The sequence below is a fragment of the Bombina bombina genome, chromosome 10, assembly GCF_027579735.1.
Source record: "Bombina bombina isolate aBomBom1 chromosome 10, aBomBom1.pri, whole genome shotgun sequence".
Taxonomy (NCBI): Eukaryota; Metazoa; Chordata; class Amphibia; order Anura; family Bombinatoridae; genus Bombina; species Bombina bombina.
The window spans coordinates 37,704,412-37,723,313 of NC_069508.1; the positions used below are offsets into that span (position 1 = coordinate 37,704,412).

The 18,902-nt window shown below is 42.5% G+C and overlaps 1 protein-coding gene across 9 annotated transcripts in view; it reads right to left on the reverse strand.

Moving 5' to 3' along the window:
• Positions 1–18,902, reverse strand: part of SMG7 (SMG7 nonsense mediated mRNA decay factor) — a 167,513-nt gene that overhangs the window by 15,639 nt on the left and 132,972 nt on the right. For 4 of the 9 annotated variants that reach the window (XM_053693974.1, XM_053693971.1, XM_053693968.1 and 1 more), the window contains 2 exons: positions 5,508–5,588; positions 5,262–5,421 (listed from right to left, as the gene is read on the reverse strand). In XM_053693974.1, the coding sequence (XP_053549949.1) occupies positions 5,262–5,421; positions 5,508–5,588 (241 nt within the window). The remainder of the gene's footprint in view (positions 1–5,261; positions 5,422–5,507; positions 5,589–18,902) is intronic. The other 5 variants (XM_053693976.1, XM_053693975.1, XM_053693969.1 and 2 more) reach the window with 2 other exon arrangements.

Consider the following 18,902-nt stretch of genomic DNA (forward strand, 5'->3'; position numbering starts at 1 on the left):
CTTGGGGACTGTCTGCCATAAGTCCTTTCTGGGGTCGACCATAGGAAACAATTTTTTAAATATGGGGGGAGGGACGAAAGGTATACCGGGCCTTTCCCATTCTTTATTTACAATGTCCGCCACCCGCTTGGGTATAGGAAAAGCTTCTGGGAGCCCCGGGACCTCTAGGAACTTGTCCATTTTACATAGTTTCTCTGGGATGATCAAATTCTCACAATCATCCAGAGTGGATAATACCTCCTTAAGCAGAGCGCGGAGATGTTCCAACTTAAATTTAAATGTAATCACATCGGGTTCAGCTTGTTGAGAAATTTTCCCTGAATCTGAAATTTCTCCCTCAGACAAAACCTCCCTGGCCCCCTCAGACTGGTGTAGGGGCATTTCAGAACCATTATCCTCAGCGTCCCCATGCTCTTCAGTATCTAAAACAGAGCAGTCGCGCTTGCGCTGATAAGTGGGCATTTTGGCTAAAATGTTTTTGATAGAATTATCCATTACAGCCGTTAATTGTTGCATAGTAAGGAGTATTGGCGCGCTAGATGTACTAGGGGCCTCCTGAGTGGGCAAGACTGGTGTAGACGAAGGAGGGAATGATGCAGTACCATGCTTACTCCCCTCACTTGAGGAATCATCTTGGGCATCATTTTCAGTGTCACATAAATCACATCTATTTAAATGAGAAGGAACCTTGGCTTCCCCACATTCAGAACACAGTCTATCTGGTAGTTCAGACATGTTAAACAGGCATAAACTTGATAACAAAGTACAAAAAACGTTTTAAAATAAAACCGTTACTGTCACTTTAAATTTTAAACTGAACACACTTTATTACTGCAATTGCGAAAAAGTATGAAGGAATTGTTCAAAATTCACCAAAATTTCACCACAGTGTCTTAAAGCCTTAAAAGTATTGCACACCAAATTTGGAAGCTTTAAACCTTAAAATAACGGAACCGGAGCCGTTTTTATCTTTAACCCCTTTACAGTCCCTGGTTTCTGCTTTGCTGAGACCCAACCAAGCCCAAAGGGGAATACGATACCAAATGACGCCTTCAGAAAGTCTTTTCTATGTATCAGAGCTCCTCACACATGCGACTGCATGTCATGCTTCTCAAAAACAAGTGCGCAATACCGGCGCGAAAATGAGGCTCTGCCTATGATTAGGGAAAGCCCCTAGAGAATAAGGTGTCTAAAACAGTGCCTGCCGATATTATTTTACAAAAATACCCAGATTAAATGATTCCTCAAGGCTAAATATGTGTATATATGAATCGATTTAGCCCAGAAAATGTCTACAGTCTTAATAAGCCCTTGTGAAGCCCTTATTTACTGTCTGAATAAAAATGGCTTACCGGATCCCATAGGGAAAATGACAGCTTCCAGCATTACATCGTCTTGTTAGAATGTGTCATACCTCAAGCAGCAAAAGACTGCTCACTGTTCCCCCAACTGAAGTTAATTCCTCTCAACAGTCCTGTGTGGAACAGCCATGGATTTTAGTAACGGTTGCTAAAATAATTTTCCTCTTACAAACAGAAATCTTCATCTCTTTTCTGTTTCTGAGTAAATAGTACATACCAGCACTATTTTAAAATAACAAACTCTTGATTGAATAAAAAAAAACTACAGTTAAACACTAAAAAACTCTAAGCCATCTCCGTGGAGATGTTGCCTGTACAACGGCAAAGAGAATGACTGGGGTAGGCGGAGCCTAGGAGGGATCATGTGACCAGCTTTGCTGGGCTCTTTGCCATTTCCTGTTGGGGAAGAGAATATCCCACAAGTAAGGATGACGCCGTGGACCGGACACACCTATGTTGGAGAAACAGGATATTTATTTCGGTTTGGTATACTTTTTTGTTTTCTTATACTTTTGAAATTACAAATTCAGATGCTAGTTGGATCAGTACGTATGAGGGCATGAGGCAAACCCCCCTACAAAAAACAACAACCTGTTATGACTGTCAGTAGAACCTTCTTTCTACATCTTAAGATAAAAAAATTGAATTAGAAACAATGATAAGATGTAATAACCACTTAAGCAGCATATTCTTCTTCATATGAGTTTTTTTCTTCCCCAAAATCACATGCCATGAAGATCAAATAATGAATCCAGTGAGCCAAAACATTTTGGAAGACTTTTGTCCTCATTTGGCACCAGGGCAGACACCATATACAAAAATAAATCAGGCTTTTTCAAATTGACAGCTCACATCCAATAAGATAAATAAAGCACATCATTCCACATGACTGGCTAGAACAACAGTTCAATTAGCTTTGAATGAATATGCTAAAACTGTACCACCTTCAGCGAAAAAAAGGAGGAACTCTTAACCTTATCTGGAAAACTGTATTAGCAGAGGAAAGAAGTGGTCCCATCTCACATAGATGTAGACAGAACCACCAATAAAACTAGCCTACAAAAGTAAGCAACTTTAAAGATACCTTGTGCATAGGATTAAAAAAAGAGACAAGGAACCAAAACCCAAAGAACTAAATGAAGGTTGCCAGGATTGTAGGATTAGATTGTATCCAGTACCTGTAAAATAAGTCTACACATCATGGAAAGGAGCAATCTTCCACTAAAAGGGAAGACAAAGCACAGAAATTTGATGCCTAACTTAATGCCATCTTGCAAAAGCTACAGATCTATAGAAATGATCAGGAATTCCAAAGAATAATTATATATATATACGGTACATACATACACACACACACACACACATATACACACACACACACACACACAAAATGTCAGATTTCTGTGATGTAAAAAAAGGAGACAAAGATTAATCATTTCAGAACTGTTTCCACCTTTAATGTGACCTATAAACTGTACAACTCAATTGAAAAACAAACTGAAATGTTTTAGGTAAAGGGAAATAAAAATAAAAAACTAAAATAATATGGTTGCATAAGTGTGCACACCCTTTTATAACTGGGGATGTAGCTGTGTTCAGAATTAAGCAATCACATTCAAAATCATGTTAAATAGGAGTCAGTATACACCTGTCATCATTTAAAGTGCCTCTGATTAACCCCAAATAAATTTCAGCTGTTCTAGTTGTTTTTTCCTGAAATTTACTTAGTCGCATCCTACAGAAAAAGCCATGGTCCACAGAGAGCTTCTAAAGCATCAGAGGGATTTCATTGTTAAAAGGTATCAGTCAGGAGAAGGGTACAAAAGAATTTCCAAGGCATTAGATATACCATGGAACACATTGAAGACAATCATCATCAGGTGAAGAAAATATGGCACAACAGTGACATTACCAAGAACTGGACGTCCCTCCAAAATTGATGAAAAGACGAGAAGAAAACTGGTCTGGGAGGCTACCAAGAGGCCTACAGCAACATTAAAGGAGCTGCAGGAATATCTGGCAAGTACTGGCTGTGTGGTACATGTGACAACAATCGCCCGTATTCTTCATATGTCTGGGCTATGGGGTAGAGTGGCAAGACGGAAACCAAGGTTGAACTTTTTGGCAATAACTCCAAAAGATATGTTTGGCGCAAAAACAACACTGCACATCACCAAAAGAACACCATATCCACAGTGAAGCATGGTGGTTTGGGTCTGTTTTTCTTCAGCTGGAACTGGGGCTTAGTTAAGGTAGAGGGAATAATGAACAGTTCCAAATACCAGTCAATATTGGCACAAAACCTTCTGCTAGAAAGCTGAACATGAAGAGGAACTTCATCTTTCAGCATGACAACGACCCAAAGCATACATCCAAATCAACAAAGGAATGGCTTCACCAGAAGAAGATTAAAGTTTTGGAATGGCCCAGCCAGAGCCCAGACCTGAATCCGATTGAAAATCTGTGGGGTGATCTCAAGAGGGCTGTGCACAGGAGATGCCCTCGCAAGCCGACAGATTTGGAGTGTTTTTGCAAAGAAGATTGAACAAATCTTGCCAAGTCAAAATGTGCCATGCTGATAGACTCATACCCAAAAAGACTGAGTGCTGTAATAAAATCAAAAGGTGATTCAACAAAGTATTAGTTTAAGGGTGTGCACACTTATGCAACCATATTATTTTAGTTTTTTACTTTTATTTCCCTTTACCTAAAAGATTTCAGTTTGTTTTTCAATTGAGTTGTACAGTTTATAGGTCACATTAAAGGGGGAAAAAGTTCTGAAATGATTTATCTTTGTCTCATTTTTTTACATCACAGAAACACACACACACACATCAGCCACTTTATTAGGTACAGCTACCTAGTAGCCTGTTGAGCCTCCTTTAGCCTTTAAAACAGCCAGCATTTGTCTAGGCATGGATTCAATAAGATGCTGAAAGCATTGTGGAGGTATTGTGTACCATGCAGACGTGTGTCACACAACTCCTGGAGATTTGACGGAGGTGTAGGCCTGCAGCGAATAGCCCTTTCCAACTCATCCCTAAGATGTACAATAGGATTGAGATCCGGGGACTGAGCGGGCCCCTGCAGCAAAGAAATGTAATTATGTTCTAGGAACCATCCCAAATGATGCAGGCTTTGTGCACCGGTGCATTTTCCTGCTGGAAGTAACCATCTGCCATCAGGATAAACAGTCAACATGAACAGATGCACTTGGTCAGCAACGATGTTTACACCACCCACCACCTTGAACAGTTTTCATCAGACATGACGGGTCAATGAATTCATGCTGTTTTCACCAAATTCGGAGCCTGCCAACAACATCACACATTAGGAACTTTGAATCATCAGACAAAAAAACAACCTTTTTCTAGTCTTCGATGGTCCAGTGCTGGTGTTGCTGTGCCCACAGAAGGCGTGCTCTCTTGTTCTACTCTGACAGCAAGGGCACCCGACGAGGCCGCCGCCTGTTAACCGATCTGCAACAAGGTGCGCCTAGTGGTGCATAGCAATATGTTTTTCTCTGCACCAACGTTGAATTGGCGAAATTGTGGCCTGTACGTTTGCTTGCACAAGTCTAGCCATCCTCTTCTGACCTCTCTCATCAGCAAGCTTTTTCTTCCACAAACTGCCGCTGCTCTTCCCCATTCTCGCTGCAGTTTGTACGCTTAACTGAGAGTATGAAGGTTGTTCTGCTGTATTTATACCAAAACTGTGGCCATGTGAGTGGAACGAACCACTTGTGTACACAGCAGGGCTGTACCTAATAAAGTGGCCGCACATATAAACACACACACACACATATATTTTAGATATTCACATAGTACACAAATTTATATAATTAAAGTTAATTTTTACCAATGCTACAGCTGAACCAGTTTTTTCTTGATCTTTACTTACCTGAGCTTGCTGGAAGTGATGGGGACCATGGCTTGCCCTCAAACAGAGAATAGAGTGAGGTCTCCTGCTGGCCCACTGGAGGAAATAGTTCAGGCTTTGTGCTAGGACATGGTGATTTACCATACACCTCATTAAACACACTGTTATTGGGGTATCTTTCCTGCAAGAATAAAACAAACATATTAGTTATATTTTACATGTTATCTAGCTCATCTCATCTAGTCTACAGATGAGCAAAAGCTTTACCTGACTGAGGGAAAATCCAGTGAGCGAGAGGAAAGAGGGGGGCTGGGATATCCGCTCAGATGGCTTTTCCAGAAGAGACTTCTCCAAAAGAAAGAGAAATGATTTACAAGCAGGAAAGCACCGCTAACTACTGATCAGAAAATTAGAAATAATAAGAACAATGACGGCACTTGGCAAGATCTTAATTTCATTCATTTTTCTGCTAAATGCAATATCTTCATGGCAAATGGCAATCATTCATGTAAATAAAAACTTGCTAACATTAAAATAAATATTGTATAAGAGCAGAAAAATAAAATAAAAAGCTGCCGTTTCCAGTGGTGGAGGGTGCATGAATTTGTATTTAAACCCCCCAAAACTATATATATATATATAATCTAAGTGCATGTGTGCACGGAGTCCACGTCTGGTTTCCCCAGTACTCTTAGGGAGAACCAAGAGTAATTTGCATAAATATCAGAAGAGAGAGAGCCGCACTCCTGAGATAGAACAAAAGCTAGTATAACTTCCATCCATGTTCATTTTTATTGCAACTCGATCATCTGGGGTTGTTGTTTCTCTTGTTCAGAGAAGAACTGCCTGGTATTTCGGTGCTGGACTGTCATTGGGCAGGGTCAGACTGATATGCTGCAGGATTTTCTCTGTGAAAGGGCATAGTGTGCAAAAAGAGCGTGCACCCTGAGTTGCAATGGAAATGAACAGGAATGTAAATTATTCTAGCTTTTGTTCTATCTCAGGAGTGGTGTTCTCTCTCTTCTGATTATATATATATATATATATATATATATATATATATATATATATATATAAATATAAATATATAAATATATACACACACACACACACTGTATATATATTTATTTATTTCCTAAGACATGAAGAGTCCACAACGTCATTCCAATTACTAGTGGGATATTCAACTACTGGCCAGCAGAAGGAGGCAAAGAGCACCGCAGCAAAGCTGTTTAAGTGAAGGTAAACTTTGATGCTAAAGTGCCCGGTTTTTAAAAATTCGATTAATAACAGGGGCACTTTAATTCATCAAAATTTACATTTCACTCGTTGTGAAGAAAAGGAAATTTATGCTTACCTGATAAATTTATTTCTTTTACGATATGACGAGTCCACGGATTTCATCCTTACTTATGGGATTACGCCTCCTGGTCAGCAGGAGGCGGCAAAGAGCACCACAGCAGAGCTGTATATATAGCTCCTCCCTTCCCTCCCACTCCAGTCATTCGACCGAAGTTAGGAAGAGAAAGGAAAAGCCAAGGTGCAGAGGTGACTGAAGTTTAACAAAAACAAAGACCTGTCTGAAAAATTGACAGGGCGGGCCGTGGACTCGTCATATCGTAAAATAAATAAATTTATCAGGTAAGCATAAATTTCCTTTTCTTTTACAAGATATGACGAGTCCACGGATTTCATCCTTACTTATGGGATACAATACCAAAGCTATAGGACACGGATGAAAGGGAGGGACAAGACAGGAACCTAAACGGAAGGCACCACTGCTTGAAGAACCTTTCTCCCAAAAAGTACATAAATAGCAAAAAAACATAATTTATGCTTACCTGATAAATTTATTTCTCTTGTAGTGTGTTCAGTCCACAGGTTATCCATTACTTATGGGATATATTCTCCTTCCCAACAGGAAGAAGTTGCAAGAGGATCACCCAAGCAGAGCTGCTATATAGCTCCTCCCCTCACATGTCATATCCAGTCATTCGACCGAAACAAGACGAGAAAGGAGAAACTATAGGGTGCAGTGGTGACTGGAGTTATAATTTAAAATTTAGAACCTGCCTCAAAAAGACAGGGCGGGCCGTGGACTGAACACACTACAAGAGAAATAAATTTATCAGGTAAGCATAAATTATGTTTTCTCTTGTTAAGTGTGTTCAGTCCACGGGTCATCCATTACTTATGGGATACCAATACCAAAGCTAAAGTACACGGATGAAGGGAGGGACAAGGCAGGAACATTAAACAGAAGGAACCACTGCCTGTAGAACCTTTCTCCCAAAAACAGCCTCCGAAGAAGCAAAAGTGTCAAATTTGTAAAATTTGGAAAAAGTATGAAGTGAAGACCAAGTTGCAGCCTTGCAAATCTGTTCAACAGAGGCCTCATTTTAAAGGCCCAAGTGGAAGCCACAGCTCTAGTAGAATGAGCTGCAACCTTTCAGGAGGCTGCTGTCCAGCAGTCTCATAGGCTAAACGTATTATGCTACGAAGCCAAAAAGAGAGAGAGGTAGCCGAAGCCTTTTGACCTCTCCTCTGTCCAGAGTAAACGACAAACAGGGAAGAAGTTTGTCGAAAATCTTAAGTTGCCTGTAAGTAGAACTTCAGGGCACGGACCACGTCTAGATTATGCAAAAGACGTTCCTTCTTTGAAGGAGGATTAGGACGCAATGATGGAACAACAATCTCTTGATTGATATTCCTGTTAGAAACAACCTTAGGCAAAAATCCAGGTTTAGTACGCAGGACTACCTTGTCTGAATGAAAGATCAGATAAGGAGAATCACAATGTAAGGCAGATAACTCCGAGACTCTTCGAGCCGAGGAAATAGCCATCAAAAACAGAACTTTCCAAGATAAAAGCTTAATATCAATGGAATGAAGGGGTTCAAACGGAACACCCTGAAGAACTTTAAGAACCAAGTTTAAGCTCCACGGAGGAGCAACAGCCTTAAACACAGGCTTAATCCTAGCCAAAGCCTGACAAAAAGCCTGGACGTCTGGATTCCCTGCCAGACGCTTGTGTAAAAGAATAGACAGAGCAGAAATCTGTCCTTTTAGTGAACTAGCGGATAAGCCCTTTTCTAAACCCTCTTGTAGAAAAGCCAATATCCTAGGAATCCTAACCTTACTCCATGAGTAACTCTTGGATTCACACCAATATAAATATTTACGCCATATCTTATGGTAAATTTTTCTGGTAACAGGTTTCCGAGCCTGTATCAATGTATCAATAACCGAATCCGAAAACCCACGCTTTGATAGAATCAAGCGTTCAATCTCCAAGCAGTCAGCCTCAGAGAAATTAGGTTTGGATGGTTGAAAGGACCCTGAATTAGAAGGTCCTGCCTCAGAGGTAGAGACCATGGTGGACAGAACGACATGTCCACTAGGTCTTCATACCAGGTCCTGCGTGGCCACGCAGGCGCTATCAGAATCACCGATGCTCTCTCCTGTTTGATCCTGGTAATCAGTCGAGGTAGCAACGGAAAAGGTGGAAACACATAAGCTATGTTGAAAACCCAAGGGGCTGCAAGTGCATCTACCAGCACCGCTCCCGGGTCCCTGGACCTGGATCCGTAACGAGGAAGCTTGGCGTTCTGGCGAGATGCCATAAGATCCAGATCCGGTTTGCCCCAACGACAAATCAGTTGAGCAAATACCTCTGGGTGTAGTTCCCACTCCCCCGGATGAAAAGTCTGGCGACTTAGAAAATCCGCTTCCCAGTTCTTCACACCTGGGATGTAGATCGCTGACAGGTGGCAAGAGTGTGACTCTGCCCAGCGAATTATCTTCGAGACTTCCAACATCGCTAGGGAACTCCTGGTTCCCCCTTGATGATTGATGTAAGCCACAGTCGTGATGTTGTCCGACTGAAACCTGATGAACCTCAGTGTTGCTAACTGAGGCCAAGCTAGAAGAGCATTGAATATTGCTCTTAATTCTAGAATGTTGATTGGTAGGAGTTTCTCCTCCTGAGTCCACGATCCCTGAGCCTTCAGGGAGTTCCAGACTGCTCCCCAGCCTAGAAGGCTGGCATCTGTTGTTACAACCGTCCAATCTGGTCTGCGAAAGGTCATTCCTTTGGACAGATGAACCAGTGACAACCACCAGAGAAGAGAATCTCTGGTCTCCTGGTCCAGATTTAGCAAAGGGGACAGATCTAAGTAATCCCAGTTCAACTGACTTAGCATGCATAGTTGCAGCGGTCTGAGATGCAGGTGCGCAAATGACACTATGTACATTGCCGCGACCATCAAGCCGATTACTTCCATACACTGAGCTACTGATGGGCTTGGAATGGAGTGAAGGGCACGGCAAGCATTGAGAATCTTTGATAACCTGGACTCCGTCAGGTAAATCTTCATCTCTACAGAATCTATAAGAGTCCCTAGAAAAGGAACCCTTGTGAGCGGTAACAGAGAACTCTTTTCCACGTTCACTTTCCACCCATGCGACCTCAGAAATGCTAGAACTATCTCTGTATGAGACTTTGCATTTTGAAAACTTGACGCTTGAATCAGAATGTCGTCTAGGTATGGAGCCACCGCTATGCCTCGTGGTCTTAGTACCGCCAGAAGTGAGCCCAGAACTTTTGTAAAAATTCTCGGGGCCGTAGCTAACCCGAAGGGAAGAGCTACAAACTGGTAATGCCTGTCTAGAAAGGCAAATCTTAGGTACCGATAATGATCTTTGTGAATCGGTATGTGAAGGTAGGCATCCTTTAAGTCCACTGTGGTCATATATTGACCCTCTTGGATCATGGGCAGGATGGTCCGAATGGTTTCCATCTTGAACGATGGAACCCTTAGGAATTTGTTTAAGATTTTTAAGTCTAAGATTGGTCTGAAGGTTCCCTCTTTTTTGGGAACCACAAATAGATTTGAGTAAAACCCTTGTCCTCGTTCCGTTCGCGGAACTGGGTGGATCACTCCCATCACTAAGAGGTCTTGTACACATTGTAGAAATGCCTCTTTCTTTACTAGGTTTGTTGATTACCTTGACAGATGAAACCTCCCTTGTGGAGGAGAAGTTTTGAAATCCAGAAGGTATCCCTGAGATATAATCTCCAACGTCCAGGGATCCTGTACATCTCTTGCCCAGGCCTGGGCGAAGAGAGAAAGTCTGCCCCCCACTAGATCCGTCTCCGGAGAGGGGGCCCTGTCTTCATGCTGTCTTAGGGGCGGAAGTAGGCTTTCTGGCCTGCTTGCCCTTGTTCCATGACTGGTTGCCTTTCCAACCCTGTCTGTAACGAGCAGTAGTTCCTTCCTGTTTTGGAGCGGAGGAAGTGGATGCTGCTCCTGCCTTGAAGTTACGAAAGGCACGAAAATTAGACTGTTTGGCCTTTGATTTGGCCCTGTCCTGAGGAAGGGTGTGGCCCTTACCTCCCTTAATGTCAGCAATAATTTCCTTCAAGCCGGGCCCGAATAAGGTCTGCCCTTTGAAAGGAATGTTAAGTAGTTTAGACTTAGAAGTTACATCTGCTGACCAGGATTTAAGCCATAGCGCCCTGCGCGCCTGTATGGCGAATACGGAATTTTTAGCCGTAAGTTTGGTTAAATGCACTACGGCATCCGAAACAAACGCATTAGCCAGTTTAAGCGTTCTAACTTTGCTCAAAGTCTCATCCAATGGTGCTGTGCGAATCGCCTCTTCCAGAGACTCAAACCAGAATGCCGCTGCAGCCGTGACAGGCGCAATGCATGCAAGAGGCTGCAATATAAAACCTTGTTGAACAAACATTAAGGTAACCCTCTAATTTTTTATCCATTGGATCTGAGAAAGCACAGCTATCCTCCACCGGGATAGTGGTACGTTTGGCTAAAGTAGAAACTGCTCCCTCCACCTTAGGGACCGTCTGCCATAAGTCTCGTGTGGTGGCGTCTATAGGGAACATTTTTCTAAATATCGGAGGAGGGGAAAAGGGCACACCGGGTCTATCCCACTCCTTACTAATAATTTCTGTAAGCCTTTTTGGTATAGGAAAAACGTCAGTACACACCAGTACCGCATAGTATCTATCCAACCTACATAATTTCTCTGGGATTGCCACCGTGTCGCAATCATTCAGAGCCGCTAACACCTCCCCTAGTAACACGCGGAGGTTCTCAAGCTTAAATTTAAAATTTCTGAATCCGGTCTCCCCGGATCAGAACCGTCACCGACAGAATGAAGCTCACCGTCCTCATGTTCTGCAAATTGTGACGCAGTATCAGACATGGCTCTCGTGTCATCAGCGCGCTCTGTCCTTAACCCAGAGCTATCGCGCTTCATCTTAATTCGGGCATATTGTATAATACTTCTTTCATAACATTAGCCATATCATGTAAAGTGATTTGTAAGGGCCTTTATGTACTTGGCGCCTCAATCTTACGCACCTCCCGAGCGGGAGACGCAGGTACTGACACGTGAGGAGAGTTAGACGGCATAACTTCCCCCTCGTTGTCTGGTGATAATTTCTTTATCGGTACAGATTGACTTTTATTCAAAGTAATATCAATACAATTGGTACACATATTTCTATTGGGCTCCACATCGGCTTTTGAACATAATGAACAAGCAGATTCCTCTGTATCAGACATGTTTAAACAGACTGTCACAGATCTGCTGTGACTGATTACCTCCCTCAAAAACGAATTTTGAAGACCCCTGAGCTCTCTAGAGACGTCCTGGATCAAGGAGGAAGAAAACAGGAAGACTGTGCTAGAATTTTAACTGCGCAACAAGGCGCTAAAACAAGGTCCCTCCCACTCCTATTACAACAGTGGGAGACCTGATATAACGGTTTCTATGCAGAAAATACGTTAGCCATGTGGAAAAAAATCATGCCCAAAAAGATTTATCACCAAAGTACCTCACAAAACGAATAACATGCCAGTAAACGTTTTAAAAACAACATTTTGAATGTCATGCAAAGTTATCACTAAGCCTGCTACCAGTCGCTTCCACTGCAGACAAGGCTTAAACATTATTTCAGTATTAACAGTATTTTCTCAGTCAAATTCTAGTCCCTAGAAAATAACAACTGCGCATACATTTATCAGCCTGATACCAGGCTACTACTGCATTTAAGGCTGTACTTACATCATATGGGTAACAGCAGTATTTTCTTAGTCAATTCCATTCCCAGAAAATAATGTACTGCACATACCTCATTTGCGGGGGACCCTGCATGCTATTCCCGTCTTTCTGAAGTTACCCTACTCCTCAGAATGTCGAGAACAGCCAGCGGATCTTAGTTACGCCTGCTAAGATCATAGAAAACGCAGGCAGTTTCTTCTTCCAAATACTGCCTGAGATAGAAAAACAGCACACTCCGGTGCCATTTAAAATAAACTTTTGATTGAAGAATAATTAAGTAAAAACTCCAGCGCCTCTCGCGACCTCCTTCTTTGTTGAGGGTTGCAAGAGAATGACTGGATATGACATGTGAGGGGAGGAGCTATATAGCAGCTCTGCTTGGGTGATCCTCTTGCAACTTCCTGTTGGGAAGGAGAATATATCCCATAAGTAATGGATGACCCGTGGACTGAACACACTTAACAAGAGAAATCTAAGGAGGATAATATAGGTACATTAAAATGCGTGGAGGGTAGCATGATAAATAATGACAGGGAGAAGGCTGAGGTACTAAACCAGTTTTTTTTCTTCAGTATACACAAGAGAGGAAACATTGAATGATACTTTGGAACAGAATAGAACATGCCAGTCCATACCACTAACTGGGTTTTGTTTAGAGGATATCAGGAAAAAACTGGAAAATATTAAGGTAAATAAAATTCCAGGCCCAGATGGAATACACCCAAGGGTGTTAAGGGAACTTAGCACTGTTATAGACAAACCTTTACTCTTAATTTTTCAAGACTCATTATCCTCAGGCATGGTACCCCAGGACTGGCGTAAAGCTGATGTGGTGCCACTCTTCAAAAAGGGAAGCAGGGATGATCCAGGAAGCTATAGACCAGTTAGTCTGACATCAATAGTGGGGAAGATATTTGAAGGGATTATAAGGGATTATATTGATGAGCATATTCGTGTAAACAAGATTATGAGTTCTAATCAGCATGGCTTTAGGAGAAATAGATCATGTCAAACTAATCTAATTAGATTCTACGAGGAAGTAAGTAAAAATATAGATAAAGGGGAATCAGTGGATGTGATATACTTAGATTTTGCAAAGGCATTTGATACAGTGCCACATGAGAGATTAATGCACAAAATTAAGGGACTGGGAATAGCTGAAAATGTTAGCTCATGGATAAATAACTGCAAAAAAGATAGGGAGCAACGAGTAGTAGTAAATGGATCATACTCAGATTGGACAAAGGTAATCAGTGGCGTCCCCCAGGGATCAGTACTGGGCCCTGTTCTTTTTAATATTTTTATAAATGACTTGGAGCAAGGATTAAATAGCGACATCTCTATTTTTGCAGATGATACTAAGTTAAGTAAGGTCATTAGGTCAGAGCAGGACAAACTCTCTTTACAAAGGGATTTGCTAAAATTAGAACTATGGGCAAGTGAATGGAAAATGAGATTTAATACGGAAAAATGCAAGGTTCTACATTTTGGAAGTAAAAATAAGCAGGCTACGTATTTTTTAAATGGGACAAGACTTAGCCAAACACAGGAGGAAAGGGATTTGGGAGTAGTAATAGATAACAAGCTAAAGATGAGTGCACAATGCAGGGCAGCGGCTTCAAAGGCTAATAAGATACTAGCATGTATTAAAAGAGGCATTGATTCAAGGGAGGAAAGCATAATTCTGTCATTATATAAAGCCCTGCAGTGAAGAACTTGACAAGCGTTTAGAAGCTTTGTCTTTCTGACTTCTGTCAGGAAGATCTTCATTTCAAAAGAATCTATTATTGTTCCCAAAAAGGGAACTCTTGTTGACGGAGACAGGGAACTCTTTTCTACGTTCACCTTCCACCCGTGAGATCTGAGAAAGGCTAGAACAATGTCTGTATGAGCCTTTGCCTTGGAAAGAGACGACGCTTGAATTAGAATGTCGTCTAGATAAGGTGCCACTGCAATGCCCCTTGTTTGTCCAGAAAGGCGAACCTTAGGAACTGATGATGATCTTTGTGGATAGGAATATGTAGGTACGCATCCTTTAAATCCACGGTAGTCATATATTGACCCTCCTGGATTGTAGGTAAAATTGTTCGAATGGTTTCCATTCTGAGAAATTTGTTTAGAATTTTTAAATCCAGAATTGGTCTGAAAGTTCCCTCTTTTTTGGGAACTACAAACAGGTTTGAGTAAAACCCCTGACCTTGTTCCACAGTTGGAACTGAGTGAATCACTCCCATCTTTAACAGGTCTTCTACACAATGTAAGAATGCCTGTCTCTTTATTTGGTCTGAAGATAAGCGAGACATGTGGAACCTTCCCCTTGGTGGCAGTTCCTTGAATTCTAGAAGATAACCCTGAGAGACTATTTCTAGTGCCCAGGGATCCGGAACATCTCTTGCCCAAGCCTGAGCAAAGAGAGAGAGTCTGCCCCCTACTAGATCCGGTCCCGGATCGGGGGCTACCCCTTCATGCTGTCTCGGTAGCAGCAGCAGGCTTCTTGGCCTGTTTACCCTTGTTCCAGCCTTGCATTGGTTTCCAAGCTGGTTTAGCCTGGGAAGCGTTACCCTCTTGTCTAGAGGCTGCAGAGTTAGAAGCCGGTCCGTTCCTGAAATTGCGAAAGGAACGAAAATTGGACTTATTCTTAGCCTTGAAAGGCCTATCCTGTGGGAGGGTATGGCCCTTCCCCCCAGTGATGTCTGAAATAATTTCTTTCAATTCTGGCCCAAAAAGGGTCTTACCTTTGAAAGGGATATTAAGCAATTTTGTCTTGGAAGATACATCCGCCGACCAAGACTTTAGCCAGAGCGCTCTGCGCGCCACAATTGCAAACCCTGAATTTTTCGCCGCTAATCTCGCTAATTGCAAAGCGGCATCTAAAATAAAGGAATTAGCTAACTTAAGTGCGTGAATTCTGTCCATGACTTCCTCATATGGAGTCTCCATATTAAGCGACTTTTCTAGTTCATCGAACCAGAAACACTCCGCCGTAGTGACAGGAATAATGCACGAAATTGGTTGGAGGAGGTAACCTTGCTGAACAAAAATCTTTTTAAGCAAACCCTCCAATTTTTTATCCATAGGATCTTGAAAGCACAATTGTTCTCAATGGGAATAGTCGTGCGTTTGGCTTGGGTAGAAACTGCCCCCTCAACCTTAGGGACTGTTTGCCATGTGTCCTTCCTTGGGTCGACCATGGGGAACAATTTCTTAAATATAGGAGGTGGGACAAAGGGTATGCCTGGTTTCTCCCACTCCTTATTCACTATGTCCGCCACCCTTTTAGGGAATCGGAAAGGCATCAGGGTGCACCGGGACCTCTAAGAATTTGTCCATCTTGCACAATTTTTCTGGAATGACCAAAGAGTCACAATCATCCAGAGTAGATAGCACCTCCTTAAGTAATGCGCGGAGATGCTCTAACTTAAATTTAAACGTCACAACATCAGGTTCTGCCTGTTGAGAAATTCTTCCTGAATCTGAAAGTTCTCCCTCCGACAAACCCTCCCTCACTGCCACTTCTGACTGGTGTGAGGGTATGACAGATAAACTATCGTCAGCGCCTTCTTGCTCCACTGTATTTAAAACTGAGCAATCACGCTTTCTCTGAAATGCTGGCATTTTGGATAAAATATTAGCTATGGAATTATCCATTACTGCCGTTAATTGTTGCATAGTAACAAGCATTGGAGCGCTAGCTGTACTAGGGGTCGCCTGCGCGGGCATAACTGGTGTTGACACAGAAGGAGAGGATGATGAACTATCCCCACTACCTTCATTTGAGGAATCATCTTGGGCAACCTTATTAAATGTGACAGTACTGTCCTTACTTTGTCTGGACGCCATGGCACAATTATCACATACATTTGAAGGGGGGACCACCTTGGCCTCCATACATACAGAACATGTTCTATCTGAAGGTACAGACATGTTAGACAGGCTTAAACAGGCTAATAATGCAAAAAACCCGTTTTAAAACAAAACCGTTACTGTCTCTTTACATGTTAAACAGAGCACACTTTATTTCTGAATGTGTGAAAAACTATGAAGGAAATATCCAATCTTTACCAAATTTTTACCACAGTGTCTTAATGCTTTAAAAGTATTGCACCCCAATTTTCAAGCTTTTAACCCCTTAAATGAGGAAACCGGAGCCGTTTAATCAAATAACAACTACAGTCCCAGCCACAGCGTTTGCTGCGACTTCACCTGTCCTTAGGAGTTATACGATACCAAATTAAGCCTTCCAGGAACGTTTTCAATGATCACCAGACCCTCTCACATGCAGCTGCATGCACTGCATCCAAAAGAAACTGCGCAATTATGGCGCGAAAATGAGGCTCTGTCTACTATAGTGAAAGGCCCTTCCTGACTGGAAAGGTGTCTAAACAACTGCCTGGCGCCTAAAAACGTTCCTCCACAATAAAAGTTTTATAAATCACCTCAGATTTCATAAAAAACTTAAATAAAGCAATCGATTTAGCCCACAAGAGTGTCAACCAGTGTATAGCCCATAATAAGCCTTCATTCTGTTAAGAGTCTAAGAAAATGGCTTACCGATCCCCAAGAGGGAAAATGACAGTCTTCTAGCATTACACAGTCTTGTTAGAAAATTGACTAGTCATACCTTGAGCAGAAAAGTCTGCTAACTGTTCCCCCCAACTGAAGTTCTCTGGGCTCAACAGTCCTGCGTGGGAACAGCAATAGATTTTAGTTACTGCTGCTAAAATCATACTCCTCTTTTAAACAGAACTCTTCATCCCTTTCTGTTTTAGAGTAAATAGTACAAACCGGCACTATTTTAAAATAAACTCTTGATAGCAGAATAAAAAAACTACAACTAAACACCACATACTCTTCGCCATCTCCGTGGAGATGCTACTTGTTCAGAGCAGCAAAGAGAATGACTGGGGGCGGAGCCTGAGGAGGGGCTATATGGGCAGCTTTTGCTGTGCTCTTTGCCATTTCCTGTTAGGGTAGAGAATATTCCCACAAGTAATGGATGACGCCGTGGACCGGACACACCAATGTTGGATAAATTACTTTGTCGTCCCCTTTGCTTTGATGTCTTATCTTGAGAGAGGAGGTGACCCTTACCTCCCATAATGTCAGAAATGATTTCTTTCAAATCAGGCCCGAACAGAGTCTTTCCCTTGAAAGGAATAACCAAAAGCTTGGATTTAGAGGACACTTCCATTTGGCGATCTGAAATGCGGCATCTGTGACAAAAGAATTAGCCAGCTTAAGGGCCTTAATTCTGTCCATTATCTCTTCTAAAGAAGTCTCAGTCTTAAGAGACTCCTCTAATGCGTCAAACCAAAAGGCAGCCGCAGTTGTGACTGGTACAATGCAGGCCGTCGGTTGTAATAAATATCCCTGGTGAACAAAAAGCTTCTTTAGAAGACCCTCCAACTTTTAATCCATAGGGTCTTTGAAGGCACAACTGTCCTCAATAGGGATAGTCGTACGTTTAGCCAGGGTAGAAATAGCTCCCTCCACCTTAGGGATCGTTTGCCAAGAATCCCGAACAGTGTCAGCTATAGGGTACATCTTGTTAAAAATAGGGGAAGGTAAGAACGGGATACCCGGTCTTTCCCATTCCCGTGTAACAATTTCCGTAATTCTCTTAGGAGGTTCCCACTCCCCCGGATGAAAAGTCTGGCGACTTAGAAAATCCGCCTCCCAGTTCTCCACGCCTGGGATGTAGATCGCCGACAGGTGGCAAGAGTTAGACTCTGCCCAGCGAATTATCTTTGAGACTTCCAACATTGCTAGGGAACTCCTGGTTCCCCCTTGATGGTTGATGTAAGCCACAGTCGTGATGTTGTCCGACTGAAATCTGATGAACCTCAGAGTTGCTAACTGAGGCCAAGCTAGAAGAGCGTTGAATATTGCTCTTAACTCCAGAATATTTATTGGGAGGAGTTTCTCCTCCTGAGTCCATGATCCCTGAGCCTTCAGGGAATTCCAGACTGCGCCCCAACCTAGAAGGCTGGCGTCTGTTACAATCGTCCAATCTGGCCTGCGAAAGGTCATCCCTTTGGACAGATGGGGCAGAGAAAGCCACCATAGAAGAGAATCTCTGGTCTCTTGATCCAGATTTAGCAGAGGGGACAAATCTGAGTAATCCCCATTCCACTGATTTAGCATGCACAATTGCAGCGGTCTGAGATGCAGGCGCGCAAATGGTACTATGTCCATTGCCGCTACCATTAAGCCGATTACCTCCATGCACTGAGCTACTGACGGGTGTGGAATGGAATGAAGGGCACGGCAAGCATTTAGAAGCTTTGATAACCTGGCCTCCGTCAGGTAAATTCTCATCTCTACAGAATCTATAAGAGTCCCTAGGAAGGGAACCCTTGTAAGTGGCAATAGAGAACTCTTTTCCACGTTCACCTTCCACCCATGCGACCTCAGAAATGCCAGAACTATCTCTGTATGAGACTTGGCAGTTTGAAAACTTGACGCTTGTATCAGAATGTCGTCTAGGTACGGAGCCACCGCTATGCCTCGCGGTCTGAGTACCGCCAGAAGTGAGCCCAGAACCTTTGTAAAGATTCTTGGGGCCGTAGCTAA